The sequence below is a fragment of the Cervus elaphus genome, chromosome 12, assembly GCF_910594005.1.
Source record: "Cervus elaphus chromosome 12, mCerEla1.1, whole genome shotgun sequence".
NCBI classification, from domain to species: Eukaryota; Metazoa; Chordata; class Mammalia; order Artiodactyla; family Cervidae; genus Cervus; species Cervus elaphus.
The window spans coordinates 25,739,828-25,764,020 of record NC_057826.1 but is presented as its reverse complement, the minus strand read 5'-3'; the positions used below and the strand labels follow the sequence as shown (position 1 = coordinate 25,764,020).

General features: G+C 42.0%; 2 protein-coding genes across 3 annotated transcripts in view; both read left to right on the top strand.

Moving 5' to 3' along the window:
* Positions 1-11,932, top strand: part of MTHFD1 (methylenetetrahydrofolate dehydrogenase, cyclohydrolase and formyltetrahydrofolate synthetase 1) — a 59,917-nt gene extending 47,985 nt beyond the window's left edge. For both annotated transcript variants that reach the window (XM_043919728.1, XM_043919729.1), the window contains 6 exons: positions 2,509-2,609; positions 3,495-3,672; positions 5,986-6,093; positions 6,640-6,792; positions 10,192-10,285; positions 11,659-11,932. In XM_043919728.1, the coding sequence (XP_043775663.1) occupies positions 2,509-2,609; positions 3,495-3,672; positions 5,986-6,093; positions 6,640-6,792; positions 10,192-10,281 (630 nt within the window). In that variant the 3' untranslated portion in view covers positions 10,282-10,285; positions 11,659-11,932. The remainder of the gene's footprint in view (positions 1-2,508; positions 2,610-3,494; positions 3,673-5,985; positions 6,094-6,639; positions 6,793-10,191; positions 10,286-11,658) is intronic.
* A 4,554-nt stretch (positions 11,933-16,486) lies between these two features.
* Positions 16,487-20,916, top strand: AKAP5 (A-kinase anchoring protein 5). Its single transcript, XM_043919741.1, has 2 exons — positions 16,487-16,658; positions 19,253-20,916. The coding sequence occupies exon 2, from the start codon at positions 19,516-19,518 to the stop codon at positions 20,800-20,802; it is 1,287 nt and encodes a 428-aa protein (XP_043775676.1). The 5' UTR covers positions 16,487-16,658; positions 19,253-19,515; the 3' UTR covers positions 20,803-20,916.
* The last annotated feature ends 3,277 nt before the right edge of the window (positions 20,917-24,193 follow it).

Below are 24,193 nucleotides of genomic sequence, written 5' to 3'. Positions count from 1 at the left end.
CCCCGGGCTGTTCCTGGGAGCAAGGGGCCCATAGTGTGCTGAACAACTGTACTAAATGAAACAGGGAAGAAATGCCTCATAAAACAGTTGCCCACATAGGATATCAGTAAAACCACTCTCCTAGACCAGTGGTTGATTCTCAACCAGAAGCATTTCCCCCCATCCTAGGATATTTGGGAATGTCTGGAGACATTTATTTTTGATTGTTACAACTGGAGGTGGGGAGCGCTACTGGCATTCAGAGCATAGAGGCCTGGGATGCTGCTAAAGAGGGATGCTATGATTGGTAGGATACCCCTCACTACAAAGAAGTAAGAAACCATGCACTAATCTCATGGAGGTTTCCTTGTCTTCCCTGCATTGGCCACTTGATTCACAAATACCATTCAAATCAGAGTCAAGTAGAGAGATTTTCTGAAATGCTTTTTTCTCTGCAGATTTAAATTCATAGTCAAGGGCCAAGATAGGGTCAGCACCCTGGTTATTTTTCTAGGCAAGGTTTTCATAAACTGATATGGTTTATAGCAGTAAGCAGGAGCTCACAGAATTATGAGCGTAAAGCTTCTCATGTTCCTATCATTTACCATCAAGAAGCATCTCTGGCGCCAGTTTGGGGTGGTCTTGAGAGAGATGAGGGCACCATATGAGATGGTAAGGTCAGCGGCTATCACCGTTGATTCAAGTTCTCTGCCTTTTTTGGAGGCTTTTAAATTTTCAGGCAGTACAGGGTCACTTTTCAGCCCCCAAATGAAGTAATTCAAAAGCAGCTAGCAAAGCATTGCTGGTGCCTTCAGCCTGCCTGTCTTCTGAGTTATGATTTGCCTTTTATGGTCATTTGTGTGATTCACGCGTGGGAGGGGAATTCACAGTTCTGGCCCTCCTGCCACCCCGCAGCCTTTCCTGTGTCTAATTAGAGTGACTGCCCCTCACTGGCCCAGCTGGTGTCTTCATTTAAGAAATTTGCCTTATTTAAAACTGTTTTCAATCAGTCTTACATATTAATTGGTTTTCATGTGACTAGAGGTAAGGAATTAGCTATGCTTTTTAGAATGTCAACTAAATTTTAATCTCAGTTTTCAATGATTAAAGGGAAAAAAAAACATAAATCATGTTTATAATGATCTCAGTTGTTTTGTGCTTGTATCTTACCTTTCTCTCATGGTTTTATGGAGTCCATAAACCAAGCACTACTACTGCTGGGCTTTACCCATGATCTTGGGTACATATTTGTATATGAGACCATGATACTTTCATTGTTAAAATACTTAAATGTATTTTAAGCTTATATAATAATATACATTTTGTAAAAAAAATTAAAATTAAGATTATAATATATACGATATGAGTCCCCAGTCTAGTGTATATCTCTCAACATTTAAAATTTCATGCATATGCACATGTATTTTTGTATTTATCCAAAAATAGCATTAATTAAGCTCCTCATAGTTTCACAGTTTTAGTACATCTTTGAGAGGTTCTGTGCTAATACAGATTATCTCACTTTTCATGACATGTGCATGATACATATTTATTGAGTGTGCATATCCTAATTCACTGATTCAGTCCCCTGTTGGAGGAGGTTTGTGTTGTTTGCAGTCTTCTCATGCTGTAAGCAGTGCTCCAGGAAGCATATTTTAAAATGTTTCCTTAATTACTTTTCTCTTAATTTCATAGTATTTGGTTCTTAAAGATTATATTTATCTTATTTCTGATACAAGGTTTATTATGGTTGAGTTCATTTAAACCTTTTGAAGCCTTACTGATGACTCCACATTTTCTGACAAATGCCATACACAGGGCTTCCCTGGTGGCTCAGACGGTAAAGAATCTGCCTGCATACATTGTTGTGAAGTAATTAGCCTCCAACTAATAAAAATAATTGAAAAAAAAAAAAAAAAGAATCTGCCTGCAGTATGGGAGACCCAGGTTCGACCCCTGGGTTGGGAAGATCCCCTGGAGGAGAAAATGGCAACCCACTCCAGTATTCTTGCCTAAGAAATTCCTTGGACAGAGGACCCTGGGGGGCTGTAGTCCATGGGGTCGCAAGAGGCCGGACACAACTGAGTGACTGACACTGACTTTTTTGTGCACTGTGTGCTAGGCCCTGTCTTCTGATGGCAGGTCTGTGCCACCCTGAACAGTCAGTCTGCACCACTGTGCCACAGAAGTACATACAATCTATTATAAAACGGGTTGTAAATATAGTTTATTTAAGGGCGTCTGAGTCCCTTCAAACAGCAAATAAGCTCTTAAGATATGGCGTGGTGAGGCAGATGCACAGGCAGATCTCAGCTTCCAGGGCAGCCAGGCCATGAGCACAGCTCGCTGCAGGGTCGCAGGTCACTCGGCACGGCCCGGGGAACGCATCACCGCCCCTGCACGATGTCGGCTCGTCCTGACGGCAAGTGGCTGCTGGCTCAAGGAGACAGTTTCTCTTTTAAGAAGAACCTGCAGCTGTTTTAAGTTCTGCTCTCTAAGCTTCCAGACCTTCCTCTGTTGCTTCTGCAGGACCTGGAGCTGGTTGAAAAAGGCTTCAGTAACTTGAAGAAACAAATTGAAAATGCCAGGATGTTTGGCGTTCCAGTGGTAGTGGCCGTGAACGCCTTCAAGTAAGTATGGGGTGTAAGAGTTGAGGCAGGATTTGACAGAAAACAACAAAATTCTGCAAAGCAATTATCCTTCAATTAAAAAATAAAAAAAAAAAGAAGGAGACTGTGGCAAATGGCCAGCAGACATCTCCTGGAGCGGATATGCAGCCCAGCTCTTAGCTGTGTTCTTTTCTTCAGCTGCTGTCAGTTATCAAGCGTTTGCTTTGGGAGCCGTTGGCGAGCGCCTGCCATGTGACGGGAGCTGCGTATGTCACAGGGGACTTGTCACCCTCCCCGCTGAGGGTGTGGAGTCAGATTTGGCTCCTGTGGGTGCCCATCCTCACCAGGTGAAGTGGGTAACACACAGGCCAGAACTTAAATGTTCTTTCCAGTCTCTAAAGGCCTTTTGTGCTAAGATAAGGTCATAGGCCTACAGTTCCATTATTTCTCCAGGTCTGGTGGGATAGTGTCTTGACAGTGTGTTAAGCATAGTGACCTGGAAATGTTCCTGTAAGAGAACTTGCATGGGTTGTTTAGTTATTCTGATGCTGGTTTTGACCTTGTTCTGATGGTCTAGCCACAGCAAAATAGGAAACAAAAATTTTGAGAGGCTGGTGTTAATTGATTCCTTATGACGTGCCTGGAATGTTCTAAGTACTGCCATCTAAGCCTCTTATGATGTCCCAGTGAAATGCAGTGGTTATGCCCATTCTACCCACATGGACACCAAGACATTGCAAGTCATCCAGCTGGTAAATCGTGGCATCAGGGTTCGAACTCAAGCAGTGTTACTGTTAGTGTCCATTTATCAGTGGGTAATGCACATGGATTATTATGGCAAAAACACGACAAATTCTGTCCTCTCCCCCATCCTCAGTGCTTTAACATGAAGTTCTGCCTTTACAGGACAGATACGGAGGCTGAGCTGGACCTCGTCAGCCGCCTTGCCAAAGAACATGGCGCTTTTGACGCCGTGAAGTGCACTCACTGGGCAGAAGGGGGCAAGGGTGCCCTGGCGCTGGCTGAGGCTGTCCAGAGGGCAGCTGCGGCCCCCAGCAGCTTCCAGCTCCTCTACGACCTCAAGGTGGGTTAACTGCTGTATGCAAAAAAAAGAAAACCAAAAAAGCGCAACGAGGTTTCTGTTTAGAGCCCATGTTTAGCAGCTTCAACCTGTGGGTTTGAGTCTCATGGAGGTGAGTTACACGACCACAGCCTGGACTGCCAACTCCAGACAGCTTTCTTAACAACGTACATTGCTGCTTTCTGACCGAGGAGGGCATCCAGACAAGAACACCCCAGGAGGTTGGCTCACGTCCTAACTTTTGAAAAGGCTCACAGTACAGCCCCTTTTTTGGCAGGAGAAAGGCTTACCTGGAGAACCACAGCCTTTAAACCAGGGCACCAGCCATGTTACTGCAAACTGGCACTGGGCTACGTCAAGCTCAGAAGTGTCGTCTGACTGCTTCCCAGCATCGGGGAAAGCAGTGTGGTTCTGCACACACTTCCTGGTACGGGGCTGCCTCGGGTTCAGAGAAGCACTCAGGCACGAAACCAGAGCTCCCTGGCAGGCTTCCGCGTCCTTTCTGTCACTGAGTAAATTATGATACGTCTGGCGTAGGCAGAAGCACTGCTTATTCTGGGGTACAATAAAGTTAGTTCACAAAATGGTTGTTCTTATTATAGGGTTGTACTTTGCTGTCAGTTCTCTGTCCGTTTACATCAGAAGGTGATTAGACATTAAGCAGTCTGCCCACAGCAACAACTGCCAACTTCGTTAGGAACATGGCATGGACGTTGCAGCCAGTTCTGCTTGTGTTATCTAGGCCGCTTTTTGGCCTGGTTTTTAGAAGATAATGATAGACTTTCAAAAATAGCCATAAAAAAGTAGAAGGAAGCAAGCCCTATTACTCATGAATTTTAACAGTCTCTTGTTTTCTTTGCCCCTCGAAGATCTAATCTGCTTATATCTTAATTACAGTTAATTAACATTCTATTGACATGGACATTTTCCTGTTGAGCTTTAGTTTTATAGACTGGTTTGAAAACCTGCTCAACCAACCGTCTTCTGGGGAAATGCCATAAACAGAAATTTGCACACAAATACAGAGCATTTATAGATACCCTCTCTAAGCCCGCATCCACAGTGCCTGAGTGAGGAACCCCCCCAGTCCTTGGAGATGAGAAGGAGGCCTGGAAGAAGTGGGATAATGAGGACTTCATAACCTGTTTCTACTTGGAACTCTTATCTGACAGACGGGAAGCTGTCGCATTTTGTCTTATTCAGCTTCTGTTGGTCTTAAATCACTCCTCAACGAAAGTACTTTTGCATCAGAAGTTCTGAATGTGCCTTGGCATTTATAGAGCTCCAGTTATAAGACGCATATGAAAGTAATCTCTATTGGATCTTTGTAAAGCTGCAATTGAATAGCTTCACTTTATTCATGTCCATTATGCAAAGCCCCCTCGTAAATGATCACAGATTTAGTTCAAAAGGAAATACTTGTTTTTGTAGGTAATTATTCTTTTCAGAAAGCAAAACTTGCCCAATGTTAGCCTTAGTTGCTAGGGGGCATGGAGTCACATACTGCCTCATTTAAGTGATTTGCTTACCCAGGTTACCTGTGAGAGTAGCTGTCTTTCCCATTTCGTTTGGGCAGTTTCTCCTTGTGCTGTTTGCTCTTGAATTTTAGTGCTTTGAGCTGGGCTGCAAAAATATTTCAGAGGCCAGACACCACTTCTGAAGGTTTTGCCCTGGAGGAAGCAGCCCTGGGCTTCCTTGTTAGACCTGGAGGTCACTGGTTGGACTGCTGGCCTCTGTCCGCTGCACAAGGGCCATGAAAAACAGATCCTTTCCCACCATCCTTGTTGTATGTTGATCATATAAGTCATTAGATTGTTGTTTAAATATGTGGATGATTTTGTTTTTATAACTATTTCCAAAGTAATAGCAGTTGACAGTCATTTGTATTAAAGGTAGCATCTGTACATACTGGGGGTTCTGTGAATGAGTATTGGTTGTCTTACTTCATAAACAGTATCCCAAGTCTGCTTTGATGGGAGACTGATCGTCGGTATTAGAGCATTATTTTTATTTATGAAGAAATAGTTACTCTTGAGTAGTCAGCAGTATTGTTTACGATGTGCCTAGTAAAATCTTACACATGCACACACAAACATACAGTAACTTGACACCTGTAGGACATTTTCTGCTTATAAAATCTGGGACCTTATAGTAAAAAAATGTTTCTAATCCAATAAACCTCAAACTATCTGCCCATCCTTGTATATGTATAAACACCTGTGGCCATTTTGGGGACTCTGACCTGGAATACCACTGTAAGTAAAGGTTCACGTCCTCACGGGTGTCTAGTCATGGTCTCCCCTCTCTCTCTGTTAGCTCCCAGTTGAGGACAAAATCAGGATTATTGCGCAGAAGATATATGGAGCTGACGACATTGAATTGCTCCCCGAAGCCCAGCACAAAGCGGAAGTCTACACCAAGCAGGTAGGTGTGTGGTTGGCGTGTTCTTTCAGCTCTTTACACACCAAGTCTCGGAGGCAGAATGCCCGCGTTCTCCCAGCCCTGCCAAGGCACTGCTGTCCTCCTCTGGGTGGCAGCTGTCTCCCCTCTTAAATACTGAGCATGGATTAGGTGGTCCAGTCCCAAGTTCTTTATCTTCCCAGAGGTGGTATGTGAGTGTGGAAAAATCATGAGGAAATATGAAATGTCTTACTAAAGCACTGAGAGCTTGCCTTGAGTCGTTATCTTCACATCTGCTCCAGACTATCATTTTAATCAGTTATATAAATGAAAGTGAAATATTCACTTGTGGGAAATAGTTGTGAGGGCTCCACTCCTTCACCCAACAAGGACTTTTTTTTTTTTTTTTTTTAATTTTATAATGACTAAGCTGGAGGAGAGCGGTGATGTAGACATGGACATAAAGGGAGTTGGGTGTTTCAAGTAAATTGCAGAAGCACAGTGCCCAGATGTTCTTCGTTGCATTGCCAGCCTTTCACTTCTCCCACTTCTGTTCCCGTCTTTCCCCAGGGCTTTGGGAATCTGCCCATCTGCATGGCCAAGACACACTTGTCCTTGTCTCACAACCCGGAGCTAAAAGGCGTGCCCACTGGCTTCATCCTGCCCATTCGCGACATCCGCGCCAGCGTCGGGGCCGGCTTTCTGTACCCTCTGGTGGGAACGGTGAGTGAGTGCTGCAAGCAGAGAGGACCATTTGTTCATCAGTGCTTCTTGAATCGATTACTGCAAACATTACACAAATGCCTAATTAGCAGAGTTCATTGCTAAGGAGAAAGCTGGAGTCGGACCCATTACGATAAATTGTCTTGCTGTGGACCATCTTGGTCTCAGTTCAAGGATGATGCCATGACTGCTTGTACTGAATAATAATTGTTTCCCAGTGGCAGTGTGACCTTGTCTGAATCCCGCATGGGCCTAATTCATAGGCTGTGTACAGTACTGTTGTACGTAATCACGGCTGACTTTTATTGGGCACCTTTTACAGACTTAGTCCTGCCAATAGCCTATTTGAGGCTCTGCACTTCCTGGGTTTTATCAACAGGCCTGGAGCTTATGCCTGAAATTCAGAGAATTAACCATGCTTGAGTAAACAATTTGCCCCTTAAAGTGTAAATGACGCCTGTAGATAAGAAAGATAAGCTGGTTTATTTATGCTTTTTTTTTCTTTTTCTAATTAATTTATTTTTTTATTGAAGGATAATTGCTTTACAGAATTTCTGTTTTCTGTCAAACCTCAGCATGAATCAGCCATAGGTATACATATATCCCCTCCCTTTTGAACCTCCCTCTCATCTCCTGCCCCATCCCACCCCTCTTGGTTGTTACAGAGCCCCTGTTTGAATTTTCTGAGCCACACAGCAAATTCCCATTGGCTATCTATTTTACATATGGTAATGTGAGTTTCCATGTTACTCTTTCCTCACATCTCACCCTCTCCTCCCCTCTCCCCACGTCCGTAAGTCTGTTCTCTATGTCTGTTTCTCCATTGCTGCCCTGTAAATAAATTCTTTGGTACCATTTTTCTAGATTCCATACATGTGTGTTAGAATACGGTATTTATCTTTCTCTTTCTGACTGACTTCACTCTGTATAATGGGTTCTAGGTTCATCCACCTCATTAGAACTGATTCAAATGCATTCCTTTTTATGGCTGATTATTTACGCTTTGAGATGAATTAATTTTCAAATCCTTCCTTGTCTTACAGGTTTCATACATGTTTTAGGAGGAAAATTGCTAATTGGGAAGTAGAGGAAAGCTTACGGGCATGATTTGGACTGACTCAGTTAGTTTGGACTCTGTCCCAGAGTCTGCATTGATCATTGCCCAGGTTTCCCCCACAGATCTGCCCAGTAGCCTATTTGGTTGGCCAGAACATTCATTCGAGATGTACAGAAAAACCCAAATGAACTTTCTGGCCAACCAGTTTATCTGCAGCTTTTTCTTATCTGCAATAACAGGATTGAAATAGTGAACTAAGTTGGTACACAAGTAAAAGAAATCAATACATCTCCTTTCAGAGCTTCTTTCAGTTTAGTAAGAAAGCGGTAGGAGGCAATATTACAGTCGGAAGTACAGAATGTTAAAGCCAAATCCACTTTCAGCTGTGCTGGTTTTGGCCTCAGGAAAGTTCAGGTGTCTCAGTGATAAAGAATCTGCCTGCCAAGCAGGAGACACTGGCTGGATCACTGGATTGGGAAGATCCCCTGGAGGAGGAAATGGCAGCCCACTCCAATATTCTTGCCTGGGAAATTCCATGGGCAAAGGAGCCTGTGAGGCCACAGTCCATGGGGTCACAAAGAGTCGGACACGACTGAGCGACTGAACAACAACAAGAGGTGTGAGCCCTGCTCCTTGCAGCGCTCTGGGGCTCATCCTGTCACAGTGGTGGCCAGACGGGCCTGCAGGCCAGTGTCCCTCAGCCCCTCCAGAGGCAGGAGGCCCCACTGGTGACAGCGTTCATCAGTGCTCAGGGTTTGTTGAAATCCCCTTTTAGTAAGGACTCTAAACCATTTATCCAGCACCTTGGATATTGTAGAACGCACGTTGATTCTGGAGACATTGTCAGCAGCTGGCAGCTGAAGAAGCAGAACAGTATTGTCACTTTTGATGTGTGCGTGCAGAGGGGTGGCTGCAGAGACAAAAGCAAAACTGAAAGTGTCAGGCCTGCTGTTCGGAGAGAAACACAGCCTGCCCAGCTCCAAGGCAGTCTCATCTAGAACAAACTCACATTAGAAGCCCACTTGGACCAACGCATTTCCACACAATCTAGATGGCTTAATGATTGCTGTTCTTCCTGTTTTCTAATTGCTGTTGGGGCCTGAATGAGGCTCAGAGGATTTGAGCAGTTTATGTACTAATTCACAGGGTGGTGGCTTCTTTTTGGAGGTTTTTTTTTTTTTTTATCTAAGTTCCTATATGTATATATATAATCTTATTTTAAAATGTTTTCTGATTATCAATATGACCAAGTGTCCAAGGGGAAAAAAGTCCTACTTGGAAAAGAATAAAAGTACTGAAAGTCCTGATAATTACTATTTGGGGGAACATCTTCAGAATTTTTTGCCAATTTGCACATGCATGTGTCTACATCAGTGGGCATTTGTCCTTCAGCTTTATAATGTCATCTTCAGGCTCCCTTTTTCTTCCTCGTCCCCACACTCAGCAATTGCTTCTCTTACAAAATTTGAGACTAAAGACCAACATGAGCTCCATATAGTGTGTTCACAGGAGTGTTGACTGACACTCAGATGTCAGAATCAGGTTTTCTAAAGTATATGTATTTTGTGTTATGGAAGGTGACTCATCCTTTTCTATGACACTTTTATAGTAAAGTTGTAGAAGTTTCATTTAGTCTCACCTCCTGTCTGGATCTGACTTGAAACTTGTATGTATGTATTCTTTATAAAGGATGTTGTTACAGGTTAAAATATACTGAGTTTTCACTGACAAGACTTTACAAATTTATAGCTAAGTAGGTATTTGTCAAAGCCAACTCTTTAGAAGAAACAAGTATAAATAAAATCCATAAGCATTGCAAGTTCAGTTTTAGAAAGCCAGATTGGACCAGTAGTAACAGTGATTGTAAAACCATCTAGATTGTGTCCAGCAACATCTGGGCCCAAGTTAAAGGATACTGATTGCTAATCTTTTGTTACTGAAGCAAAAATAATACGAGTATCATCTCAAGACTCATTAAAGCAAAATTAGATAGCAGACAAGCCCTGCACCTCCTTTTGGTCTTTCAGTGTGAGAATCAAGGGGATGCATAACTGGCTTAGCCTGCCAGCACCTGCCACTGTGGGACGAAGGTGCAAACACCCCCTCAGCCTCCTGTTGCAGCTGTCTATGTGGGAGCCCAGAGGGAAGACTGGTGATTGGTTTGCTGGAGGACTTGAGGGTTTTCTCTTGAGATCATAACTTGGTTTTTAATTTGTAACATGAAGAGTGCCACTTTATGGACAACTGTAAAATAATATTGTGTCTTGGGCTTTCTAACTGAAAGGAACATGAAGGAAAAGACCTGGCTTAGTTTGTTTTTAATGCTATTTCACATCTCCTAGATGAGCACCATGCCTGGACTCCCTACCCGGCCCTGTTTCTATGATATTGATTTGGACCCTGAAACTGAGCAGGTGAATGGGCTGTTCTAAACAGGTAAGTCATTACCGGCAGAAGTTTTCCTTTTTCCTTATGAGGCATATTTATGAATTATCGGATTCCATCTAAAGCTATGAAAACGCAGATTTCATCATTTAAGATTCCTTTCCAGACATCAGTGAGAGGAGAGGCGGTAGTAGTGAGCATTGGCAGTACCCAGTAAGTGAAATATTTATACTTCCATACATTTTTGGAAGAAGAGCAGGGTTCATCACAAATTGGCAGCATCAAGGGGAGAGGCACCATCTGATGAATCGTGGAGGGACTCTGGTGAAGGTTAGACCTCTGTGGAGCCCCAGGACACTCTGGGCTTGGAGCTGATGGCACATAGGAGGTTAGGAGCAGCTGAAGGTCTGTATACTCTGAATGGATGGCAGGCAGGAGTGAGTAAATGCCCTAGAAAGTAGATGAGAGAAGGAAGCAGGAGCAGTCCTTGGGGTCTTAAGTGAAGGGCCCCTGAGTACTCCTCACAATGAGTGAGCCACCCCTGGACATACCAGGTGAAATCTTAAAAACATTAAAGATGAAAATCCTAAAAACCCTTCTCCAGAGAAGAAAAAATGGCTGGCCTGTGAAAGAACTGAGAATTAGACTGAACCCCTGTCTTCCCAGTAGTAAGAGGCTTTTAGACAGTGGAGGAAAGCCCTCTACACTCACAGGGAAAGATGACTTTCCACCTGTATTTACACTCCACCAAAACTGTCCAGATGTTTTCAGACACGTACAGGTCTGCTGCTCCACGTCTCTTCCCCAGAAGGGATTTAGCAGTTTACTCCAGCAAAATGAGGATCAAACCAGGGAAAATGAAGACATGCTTTCCAGAAGATCAAATCTTAATCTGGACTGTAATGGAGTCCTGAGGACTGCAAGTGACCCAGAGTTACAAGTCCCACATGGAATAGAAGGGAGGAAAGACCGGAGAGTGCTAAGACAAGGGTGTCAAAGGGTAATTATGCAAAAGAAAGGCTCTCACGTTGTCTAAGAAAGTCAGGGTCCAGGTGGAAGCCAACCGTGGCTGTCACCTAGGCAGCCGTACGGATGGCTGTCACAGAAGCACGTCTGCTTGCACAGCAGAGACACCTGTCCTTGGTGCTGGGGAAGCACTGTTCTTCAGGAGCATATGTGACCTTGGAAATGTCATCATGGCACGTGCTTGGTCTGGACTCACACATCCTCGGTATTCGCACAGCCATGGTGTAAATCCTGTGCGTTGTTTTCAAGTCTGTGGACAGAAGTGTTGATGGTGAGGAAGGAGGTAAACGTTCACAACCTCAGCAGCGGTAGAAGGTGATGGTGTGGTGTGGGCAGGAAGAGGAGATATTTCAGTGCTTAGAGAAAACTCTGTGTTTCTTGTCTCTCTGTCTTTCTAGATTGTCCATCTTCAAGAAGCTGTTTTGAAAGTTTGGCCGGTGTTTATTCAGGCCTCCTGTCAGGAAATGTGGGGAAATCAAGAGAAGTCAGTCCCTGCCCCAAAGGTCTTCTGAAATGAGTAGTGGGAGTTTCCCCAGAAGCCTTTCTTCAGTCTTAATTCGCATCATTGTGTATAAATTAACCTGAATCAAAAAAAAAAAATTAACCTGAGTCATGTACACGTCTAATTACTTTACTGAAATCCATAGAATAAAAGTAAATAATTTTTCAGTCTCTGCGTTCAAATATAAATTGTAGCATTAACAGTCTGTGTTGCCTTAGCTCTGCTTTCCCGTGTGATCTGGGAGACCTCTGCCACAACAGAAGCAGCAAGTCCTAATGTGTACTTTATGATATGTTGTGTTTCAAGGGGGAATGATGAGTGTGTGCTTGTGTGTTTCTGGGAGGACATGTAAAAAGGAGACCTCCTTAGAGGGCTGAGGGAGAAATGGAATTTGGAGAACATGCCTTTTTGTCATGTACATATATATATATAGTTTTAATGCAGTAGTAAGTCAGTCTAGTTTTTTGGGAGCTACTTTTTTTTTTCTTTGCCACACTGCATGCATGTGAAACTTCCCCAATCAGGCATTGAACCCATGCCCTCTGCTTTGGAAGCTTGGAGTCCTAACCATTGGACCACCAGGGAAGCCCAAAATACTGCTTTTTTTTTTTTTTTTTTTTACTCTGAGAAAATATCGCTTATATAGGTTTTTATCCTGAACTTCCTTAGAATTCCCATTGCTGTCACAGCTTCAGCACCATTCCTTTTTTTTTTTTTTTTTTTTAATATTTTATTTATTTATTTGGCTGTGCCAGGTCTTAGTTGCAGCATGTGGGATCTAGTTCCCCTACCAGGGATCAAACCTGGGCCCCCGGCATTGGGAGCTGAGAGTCTTAGCCACTGGACCACCAGGGAAGTCCCCAGCACCATTCATTTTTAAAAGTCCTCAGGAAGGATGGTTACACAGTATTAAGCGAAGGACGGCTCTTTTGGCTCTGTTGGCTCAGCGAATGATTATTTAGCTTCTACCCTGTGCCTGAGCTCTCTAGCCCTCCCTACAGGATGTTTTCTTCCCCTCAAATGTTTTCCCTTATCTTTTTGTTTATCATCCATCTCTGTTCTTCCTCTGCATTTTTCCTTCCCTTTCCCCCTTCTCTTCCTGCATTGGGCCCTTCCAGAAGATGTCACATCCACACGGGTGCCAGTGCTGCAGTTAGCATTGCAGAGCAGCGTTTTTTCCTGGTGTCCTTGGTTTTACTATTTTTAATCCCCTAAGTTCATATCAGTGTTGTAATACTGTCAGTTTCACAGTCGAAAGAAATGACAACAGTGGGCATATGGCAGAGGGGGTCAAAGCACAGAGCCCCAGCTCCATCATGCTTTGTACGCTTCCTGGCACATCGTACACACTCAGTGATGTTGTCAGTTCCTGTTCGGAAGCATCACTGGGGCCATCTGCACAGAGTTCACTATTTCCAGTGTTTGTTGTTGTTTTTTTTAATGTCCTATAAAACCTCACCTGGAAGGGGACCTGCTGGGAATTCAGTTTGTAAACAGGAGAGTAAAGCAGTGTATTGTTAGTCTAGGTAACCTGAAGACCATCTTAAAAAATTAAGGCTTTCTTATATCATCAAAAGCCATGTGGGTTTTGTTTGTCGTATATATGTTTTGGCTGTGCTACACAGCTTGTGGGATCTTAGTTCCCAGACCAGGGATCAAACTCGTGCCCCCTGCAGTGGAAGCCACAGAGTCCTAACCACTGGACCTCCAGGGAAGTCCCAGCTATGTGGGCTTAATCTTTAATATTTCTAGAAATACTGAACACAACTGGTGGGAAGACAAAGATTATAAACAAAGCCCTAATACATAAATGGGCTTCTCTGGTGGCTCAGCTGGTAAAGAATCCTCCTGCAATGTGGGAGAACTGGGTTCTATCCCTGGGTTGGGAAGATCCCCTGGAGAAGGGAATGGTTACCCACCCCAGTATTCTGGCCTGGAGAATTCCACTGACTGTATAGTCCATGGGGTCACAAAGAGTCGGACACACATGACTGAGCGACTCACTTTCAATACAATAAATAAATAGTTTTTACCTGGTATTCCAAGCTCAAGAGCTTGGAATAAAGAACAAAAGATAAAGAACAATACTGCCAAGCATTAGTGGCTTTGGAGTAGTGTGTGTGGCCAGAGAAGGACTAGTGTCTTTCCTTTGGGCCTAGGCATCCTTCAAGATCAACGGCCTCCCTGTTCCTGCTCTGACCCTGAGTGGTTAATGGCTTCCCTCCCTATATTCGTAATGTTAAACTGATAAACAGACTGCATCTCCTCAGATCTGCACCTCAGAGGCTTGCTGTGCAATGAAGATGTATATATGCTCTCAATTCAAGGAAGAAAATGTTTATGTGCTGTCAAGTAAAGCAGATTGCAGCAGAATTAGTGTCAAGTTTACGTTGGCTGGGGCAACCCTGGTGGTGCCCGGAAACAGATCAAATCAGCAGAGAGCTGGAGCCACGTTCATTTAATGGTGTACCAGGGAAGGGAAGTGGAGGGCTTATTCCCAGGAGGTCTCATAACATGTAAGAATTATTAGCAAGGAATTAAAAACCATTTTTGGTAACTGCAGACCCAGGCTGTGGGTGGATAGGGACTAGAATGGGAGAAATGGTATCATCTGTAGAGATCAGATAAATAAGCGATTTTATTGGCACACTGTATCTGGTGATATTAACAAGATAAGCTGTAGGTAGGGTAATTTCTCATCAGATTGAAGATAAATTTAGAGCCTGTTTCTCATTATATAATAAAAAGCTACTAATGGAATAGCAGACAATGATATGGGTAATAGCTTACTAACTGTCACTTAAATGAGTTCAAGGATGACAGATTTCTTTCATGTATGAGGTACTGGATATATTTCTTTGAAACTCTGATTTAAGCATTGGGTTCTAGTTACATCCTAAAGAAAAACCACACTACAGTATTTTATTTATGATTCTATACTATGTGTGTCTTGGAGGTTGGAGATGAGTTATATGTAATATACCTTAAAGAAATCTGCCCTCCAAATACAAAATCAACTCACCTCTTACCCCAAACCACCTTTCAGTAGTCTTTTTTTTTTTTTTAAAGAAAAGCAGATGGAATGAGATCTATGTCATTAAGATGGCCTTTATTGTGTTTATCTGTTGCTTCTTCCATTTCCAATTACTTCCTAATAAGACAGCTATTCTACCCTGTCTTCATCTAGATAATCTCATTTTTGCTTGAAATTGCTGCAAACTCCCAGATCTGCTAGATTTGAGAAAATTTGTATCTCAATAATAGCATCTCAGCTGGTTATGAATGGCATGGATTTCTTTTGATTTGTTTAAAGTTTAAAACTAACAGCAGGGTCAGTAACCCATCTGAGACATCTTCACAAAGATTTGCTGAATAAACAAAGATAAATTGAATTCTTAATTATAAATACTATAAACTGGATGCTTATGGATTTTCCTGTTTTACAGCTTTTGTCTAAGATCTTGACAGATTAGATTCAGCTTTACTTTTGTGTGCTAATAGTTCTTTGCTTAATAAGTCTTAGATAAAGCTATAGAATCTTAACAAAGGTAAAATATATTCCTGGAAAAACATCCCCAAATGGGTAACTGAGGTTTACCTGTAAAGTATCATGATCCTATAAAAGAAAAGAGATAAGTACAACTACTTTTCAGAAGTTCTTCCCTCCATCTTAATAAGTTCATCTGGGTGGTGTGCATGGGAGGGGCCAGAGGAGGAGAGAGGAGCCGAGCATCCTGGAGGACCTCACCTCTGGAGCTCCCAGGAGTGCCCTTGTAGGTCATGTTAAACTCAAAGCAAGTCACTCACTGCAACACCTTTCATGTGTTAATGTATTGCACACAATGGATTACATGGACAAATAAATGCTTATGGTGCCTTTCACTAAAGCTTAAGAATCTGTAAATACTCAAAATGTGTGAAAATACACGATAGCTAAGCTGAATCTACCCTCCAGTCAGGCAGAATAGATAATGCCAGTACCCTTGCTCTGATCAGGACTGGAGTTGTGAGGAAGAGGAACACGTCTCCAGTTCTCCACCAGCACCCCCACCCCGACCCCTCAACTTAACTGAGAGGGACGAGGTTAAGCAGGCACCTAGGAACATCCTGAAGGGGAAACATGGGTAACTAGTAAGCCGCTTAATCTTGGAAGTCTATACAAGGTATAAAGGATGGGTTGGAGCTGGGTTCCTGTGTTCTGAACTCGATTGCATCATTTCTACCCGTCTTCTAGACACTTAGGGAGAGAAGAGCCTACTCTGTCTTGGGGTTCTGAAACCCTTTGGCTGTGAACCTTGATATATACAAAACTTTCCCAGGAGTGGGTTTCGGTGTAATGAGGTCCCCCCCCCCTTTCTCTCTCAATTCATATAATGTCCTTTTCTCTCCAAACAAGGCTCACTGCAAAGTTCTGAATCCTACTTTTAAAATATGCTGAATGCTATGACTTAAATATTCAGTGGGGGGATTTATAATGGGATGCCTGTCATTTAAAATTGGATTTAACTACTCTGCGCCTGAGAAAAAAATAGAGGAGGTTTTCGACCCCGGTCCCTTCCCCATCTGCCGGCTCGCTCTCGTTGGCTCCCGATGAGGTCGCACGGCGGGGACTGCCGCCAGGCTGGAAGCGCGACGGTCGGCGTCTCGGCGGCCGGGCGAACTGCTAGATGGAGAGACCTCTGGATCTCCACCCCCACCGCCCATCGCCCCCAGCCCGGCCCCGCCCCGCGCCCGCCCCCTCCGCGCGCATTGGTGCCGCCGCCTGTCGGTCCCCGCGCTCTGGGGAGGGGGCGCCGCGGGGCTGCGGTCCCTCTGCAGAGGGCTGCTCGCTGCCGGTGCGACCGTGGCTTCCCGAGTGCCCCGGCGTCCGGCCCTGCGTCGGTCAGGGACCCGGTGGTAAGTGAGGAGGGCGAGGAGGTTGCGGGGGAGAGGGTGCGGGCAGGTGTCCGGTCCGCTGATCGCCTGTGCGGCAGAGTAGGCGGGAGGTGCCCGCTGGACCACCCAAGGTGGCCGGGGTGAGAATCAGGAAGGTCGTTTGTCCGCAGGCATCTCCAGCCAGAGCGACCCTCATCGGCTCTGTCCACCCACCTCATCGTGTTACATCTCCTCCTAGGAGCAGGTGTTGCTGATAGCTTTTTTTCATTCCTTGCCCATTTGGGGGGAAATATGGTGTGGGGTTCCTGGCCATTATCTTTGTGCAGAGAACTTGAAGCTGGGTTACCTGTTCCACGCCCCAGCATTTTCCTTTTTGAGTACTTTCTCCTGCGCTCTGGCTCCTGCCAAACGCGCATCAAGCCGGAGAGAAGCCTTCCTCCTGGAGGAAGCTTCGCGGTCCGCCCCGGGAGATGGGAGAGATTCACTACTTTCCCCAGAGAGCGACTGCTCTTTGCCTCCGTGCTTCTCTGCTCACGGGAATATGGAGAGGGGTATTTTCTGTGGCAGTAAACTTGCGGTTCTATCAGGAAATTAGAACAGGGACTTTAAGATTGCCGAGGCGATAAAAACTCTCTGCGCAGGTTAAGGACGAATCATTTGCAGGTTAGTGTTATGCGAAGTTTTAGTGTCGCTGCCCTGCACCTTCCCCATTTCGGTTAGGTTTTATTTGGATATTTGTTGTATTTCTTCATCTGATATACATTCAAGTGCGCTTCTCAAGCAGTTGTCTTTGGGCAATCTAGGATAATTTCAAATGATACGTTTCTAAACATGGTCTAATTTCAATATTTCTATTGGCTCTACATCCTCTGGTTAATAAAAACTCCCAGGCGCTGAGAACTCACAAGAAGGGAGGAGACTTAAAGAGCTATAATCAGCTGTGGTGCTTGTGTAATGGAAGCATATGAGGAGGGACATTGTAAAAATGTTCATATTTTAGTTTCATCATTGTTCTAGGATGACTTTGTCTTTCTGTCAGAGGAATGGAGTATGTAAGACTCAACCTAAGGGGATATTTACTTAGATGATGAACTGATTTTCAGAGTTCCAGTTCCTTCTGTGGTTCATGGAATCAGGGGCTACCCAAATAAACCTTCAACAGTGAAGGATTTACATTAAAAAACAAAAAACAGTACAAAGAAAGAGTCCCTATGTTTATTTAAGGACATCCATCTAAAATTCATAGGATTTTTGTTAGGTGACCACCTCTCATCTCTTCATTGGTACCCTCATACCACTTTGTGGATTGATTTTAAAATATACTTTATATTTATGGCACTAATTAGTTTGCCAATTGCATATCTTATCAACTTATGTTTGGCTTTCAAATTAGTTCCAGAGCCAAGATAATAAAATACAAAGAATTTCAAAAGCTTGATTTTAAAATAGCAAGAACTCATCCTGAGTCTTGGTTCAGTTATGAGTTGATGGGTTACATTATGGTTACATGACCATTAAGCAGTTATGAAATTTTTTGACGAGTGAGTCTAGTGCAGATTAGTATCTCCAAACAATTCATTTTTCTGATGAAACTCTTACAGCCCAGTTTCAGAGGACAAGCTTTGGAAATAGGCAATCTTGGGTTGAACCTGAGCTCTGTTATCAACTAGCTATATAATCTAGAGCAAGTTACTTAACCTATCTAGGCCTCAATTTCTTCATCTGCAGATGGTGATAGCACCACCTCCTCTGTAATGTTGTGGGAGGATTAGAGATGTATATAAAAGTGCTTAGCACTTCCTAATACATAGGAGCTGCTCAATAAATGTCAACTATCATTATCATTCACTCTGACCTTCCACTATGTGCTCATTATAGAAAATGTTTGAACAGCAGATACTTAGAAAAAAATGTTAAAATTATACAAACAAATTTACAAGTAGAGAATGACAGTAATGTTAAATTTCCCACGAGCCTGTATGAAAAGTAGCACCTCCTTCATGGAACATACATTTTTAGAACAGAAACCTTATGGTCTACTGGAAAGAACATTAGAGAGTCAAAGTCTTCAGTTCTAACTCTGGCTCTGACTTCATCTAACTGTGAGACCTTCAGCAGGCCAGCTACCCACGCTGGAGTTCAGTTTTTTCACCTGGCTCGACTTGAATAAATCTCAAATAATCTCTAAGATCTTTGCAACTTCAGAGCTCTTTATTGCATGGAATAAAAAATTACATTAACTTGCATATCACTCTGCTCTTCATTGTTTTTTGTTGTTTTTGGTGGTGGTGGTGATTTTTGTTTGTTAATTTGCAATTCGGAGAATTACATAAACAATTCATAGAAACAGCACAACTCCAGAATTGATAAAATAATAACAGATCTGCAGAGTAATCCAAAATGAAGTTTTAACAAAGAAAAGGGAGTAAAATAAATTCACACTGAAGTCTTATGGATAGGGCAAAAATAAACCCCAATTTTTATTCTCCAGTCATTTCAGTAAATTAGTATATGGGAAATATGCCAGGTAGAATCATATGCATTCAACTGAAATAGTCTCTATAGAAAACAATAGACTGATGGTGAAATAAAATATCCCTCTTTTCTCTTATCAGGTTTCTCCTTAAATAAAACAAAAATCTACCCAGTAAAAGGGCTGTCATGAAGAAATTAGCGAAATTACAAGTAATAGAGAATGTAGGCATTTGTATAACTGGAGAAACCACCTAAAATGACTGTATGGAGTAAGACGAAAGGAATGATTACATCTGGAAGAAATTTTACTCAGTGTGATATTTTTGCCCACTTTTTTGTCACAATAGACTGCTAAGGAAGAGACGATACAGTTTTCTAGAGGAAGAAAGAGTGTAATGTGAAAATGGAGATCACAGTTTCTGAAATACAAGTAGAAAGTAAGGAAGAGACGAGATCAGCAGAAGTTAGACCTCAGGATGAGAGGCAGGAGGAAAAAGCATCGATGCTCTGCTTCAAGAGAAGAAAAAAAGCAGCCAAAGCAGTGAAGGCTGAAGCCAGCTCTAAAGCTGCTGATGCAGCAAGGAAGTGTCCCCCAGAAGCAGGAGCTTCTGATCAGCCACAGCACCCCGGGGGGGCCTGGGCCTCAATCAAACGCCTTGTAACACGCAGGAAAAGGTCAGAGTCTTCAAAGCAGCAAAAGCCCTTTGAGGCTAAACTGCAATCTGAAATCAATGCTGAGGATGCTAATCCTTCTAAGAAAAAGGCAAAATCCAGATTCAAGATTCCCTGCATAAAATTCTCAAAAGGAGAGAAAAGAAGTAATCACTCCAAAATCATAGAAGACTCAGACCGCAGTGTCAAAGTCCAAGAGGCTGAAAATCTGGTTACAAAAACTCTGACCCAATCAGATGACCAGGCAACAGAGAGCAAGTCGCCCCAGGATGTAAGGGAAGATGTCTCACAGAAAGGGGATGATGAGGTCTGTGAATCAAATGTGAATGACAGCATAACTTCTCCTGGAGAGAAAGTGATTTCAGTAGAACTTGAGTTAGATATGGGTCATTCTGCTATTCAAACAGGAACGCTAATCCTTGAAAAAGATACTGAAATGCTTGAAGAAAAACAAAGCATTCAACCTCAGCAAGTGAGCCCATTGGAAGCTTCAGATACAGAACAGGAGCTCCCAGTGGGTTCTGAGGTTCCTTCCTCGCCTGCAGTTCCAGATCGACAAATTCTGGAAGAAGCCAGACATGGTGTCCTAGAAAGTGGACCAGATTGGAAGGAGCATGAAAGTAGAGAGATTGTTGTTGAGGAGAGTAAGCCAAAAGATACTGAATTGAGCCAGGAATCAGATTTTCAAGAAAATGAGATCACTGCAGAAAAACCCAAACCAGAAGAAAGCAAAAGAATGGAGCCAATTGCTATTATTATCACAGACACTGAAATCAGTGAATTTGATGTTAAGAAATCTAAAAATGTCCCTAAGCCATTCTTAATTTCAATTGAAAATGAGCAAGTAGGGGTTTTTGCTAATGACAGTGGTTTTGAGGGTAGAACTTCAGAACAATATGAAACACTCTTAATAGAAACAGCTTCTTCTCTTGTCAAGAATGCTATCCAGTTGTCTATAGAACAGCTTGTTAATGAAATGGCCTCTGATGATAATACAATAAACAATCGTCTACAGTGACAATTTCTAGATCATGGGAGGGAAAAACAAAAGCTTAATGGTTAATTATTTTACATAATTGTGGCATTTCTTTTTTCAGCAACAAATGAGAGATTTAGCATCTGTGGAATTTAACCCAACACAATTGCAACCCAGAAGTGCTAAAGAATTAATCAAGTTATAAAACCCTCCCTACCACTGAAATGCAGCCACTTCTGGATTGGAGGAAGTCAGTACAAATTGCAATGAAAAGTGACATCAGGGGAGTTGCTAAAATGGTTTCTGAAGATTAGATTGCTTGGGAGAAGATACATTTAATGAGTACTTGCAGTATGCCATAAGCTCTTTCATGTCCTCTGATGTCACAAAGCCTGGTTTCCTTTTGATAGTTCAACACTGTGTATAGGTTAACATCGCATTCTGTTTTCAACAACTTTTTTTTTTACAGTGCACTTTTATGTTATTTGAAATGATGAATATGGTGAACTGTTTTTGTGAATGTGTGATTTATAGTAGTAAGACTACTGCACACTCCTAGACAGTAGCCTTACCTGAAAATAATACTGCAAACCAAAATATATATATATATATAGTTTGCTTAAACATGAGTGGTTTCCTAGTCTTGCTCAAGTTCCTTACAAAAGCCATTCACAATTACTTCAAACAGGCAAATAATTACCAAGTGCAAAGGTGTGGAAACAGGGAGTGCATTTTCCCTCTTCATCTTTCTTCTACCCCAGATAGACCTGTGTAAATCCACTTGTGCAACATCACCTACTGAAAACCTAAAAAAAAAAAAAAAAGGCAACAACAAAAACAAAAAGTGGAATATTATTTTCCATCCAGAAAGATGGAAAGACAAACTTCCAAGTAACAAGTGATCACAGGTAACACAGGATTCATCTTGCAAGATTAAATCTCTGGAGACTGTATTCATCAATCTCTCCTCAAAGAGGGGAGAGTGGATTCAAAGCCAACCTGGCAGTAAAAGTCCTAGAAAACCACAATCAGTTCAGTTCAGTCGCTCATTCGTGTCCGACTCTTTGCAACCCCATGGACTGCAGCACTCCAGGCCTCCCTGTCCATCACCAACTCCTAGAGCTTACTCAAACTCTTGTCCATTGAGTCGGTGATGTCATCCAACCACCTCATCCTCTGTCATCCCCTTCTCCTCCCGCCCTCAATCTTTCCCAGCATCAGGGTCTTTTCAAATGAGTCAGCTCTTCGCATCAGGTGGCCAAAGTATTGGAGTTTCAGCTTCAACATCAGTCCTTCCAATGAATATTCAGGACTGATTTCCTCTAGGGTGGACTGGTTGGATTGTGATTTATTAGGAAATCACAATAATTTAATGAAAATATTATTCATTCTTGCTCAAGAATAAGCCAAATACATAGCTGAATAGAAAGTGAAAAGTTACTATTAAAGTACATTATATTTTAAATGCTAGTATTCTTTCATTGTGCCTATGTGTTAAGAGACAGCAGTAAACATTTTACATGGATATTGAAAATTTACTTTTTCATCAGTACTTCTAGTCCAGCTAATCCCTTACACAAAAAAAATGAACTTAATATAACAAGAAGGGCTAGTGTTTTATTTAGTTATTTAAATCACCGATCTCAGTGATTGCCATATTTTTTGAAAAACTAATTGTTTCAACCTTTCCTTGTGTGAAATGGCCATAAGACTGCAATACACTTCCCTACCTCACAGGTCAGGGTTCACATTGTATAGTCCCCTATTGAGGGACAGTGTCACTCTGAAAGTAGATGAAATAGCAAAGAACTTTCGCTTGAGTTGTAAGGTACTTGTTAAAGGTATTCATATGTTCTTAAAGAAAAGAATGTATGTTAGATGATTTCAAACGATCTGGTGACTTCCTGCATTATTTATGGATTGCATACAGAAAGTATGTGCTAATTTGTCCCTTAGAATCTTGTTTCTTCCTCTAAGTGTATATTGAGACCTCTGGCAGAAGAACGTGACTTTGGAACTGAACCAGATAATGGATATTATTAGTAAGATTCTTTGTTGAAGTGTAAAAGTATTTCCCCAGATTTTCCTCCCTTCATGCTTATAACCTTGCGGGGAGGGGAGCGCAAGGAAGGAAACTACCAATCCTTCAATTTAGCAAGATGAAAAGTGGATCTTTCAAAACATGACCCAAGAAATCAATTTCTTTTAATTATATAATTCTTAAACAAAAGACTGCTAAGTCATCCTCCCTAAAAATACTTTTTAATTCACTATATGTGGTGCTAACGGACTTGGATAGCTACCAGCAACTACATATTTAAAAGTGAGCAATTTTTTAAAAAACTGACTAAAGTTGGTGCATTTTACAGAGTTTTGAAGAATCCTGCCTTCATTTATTGAAAGGATGGCTCAAGCCAATATACTTGATTGTAAGTTTTTAGTAATTTCTCATGAATGAGCAAAAAGTATAGCGCTTACCAGTATTGAAAATATTTTCAAATGTTTAGATATATTTATTTGGGAGTTTTAAAAACATGTGAGATAAATATGTGTAATGAATATTTTTTAAGACTAAGTAGTCCTAGCTTTCTACTGTTTTTTTTTCCCTTTGTGGTGTGGTACATATTTGGTTAGAATGTATTATAATTGAGTGTTTTTGTGATGAAATGTGTACTCTATTTGCATTCATTCTTAAATGGTTTCTCCTCAGTCTTTTCTATTGAGAATATCTGGTGAATTAAGTAAGTAGGATTGCAGTTTGAAAAAGAAATCCAGAAATGCACTGGTCTCAATCTGATTATTTCTGCTACATGGCCAAATTCTACTACTGTGAATTCTAAGATGATCTAAATTGTTTTGCTCTTATAGAAATAATCAAGAATCAGATGACTTAGGAGTCTGTCATAAAACATTTTTTATTTTAAGCAATTTGACCTTATATGTAAGACATCAAGTGAATGTAAATAAGTTCTTATCAATTCACATCCACTTGACAATATTAAAATATCACTTAAAAGGCAATTTAATAACATCACATTAGTTTTCCTTTAAATTTGCTGTGGTATGAATGCTGCTTTTAATGAACATTCATCAAGTAGCTAGGATTCAGTTCCTCTTGAACTCAGAATTTTACAAGGCTAGCTGGTTTATCAGATGATTTTTCAGCACATTATATTCCCCCTTTTGAGAGTCGTGTTATTCAGTTTGCTTTACAACAAGAATAAGAAAATCCTCCTCTATTTTGTGTAGCACTAGTCACTTAACATTTTCTCAAAGTACTTTATAGGGTATAAAAATAGTCCCTGGTAACATTTAAGTAAATGGCAGCAGGAAACAAAAGAACATTCAACTAGAAATTAGGTTCCCTGCCACCTCCTCCACCTCAAAGAACAATAAGCATGTGGCACAGATGGAGTTCTTCAGAAAAACTCTG

What these genes read in the sequence shown, in the direction of transcription:
- AKAP5 (XM_043919741.1), top strand. Translation starts at nt 19,516, where the DNA reads ATGGAGATCACAGTTTCTGAAATACAAGTAGAAAGTAAGGAAGAGACG.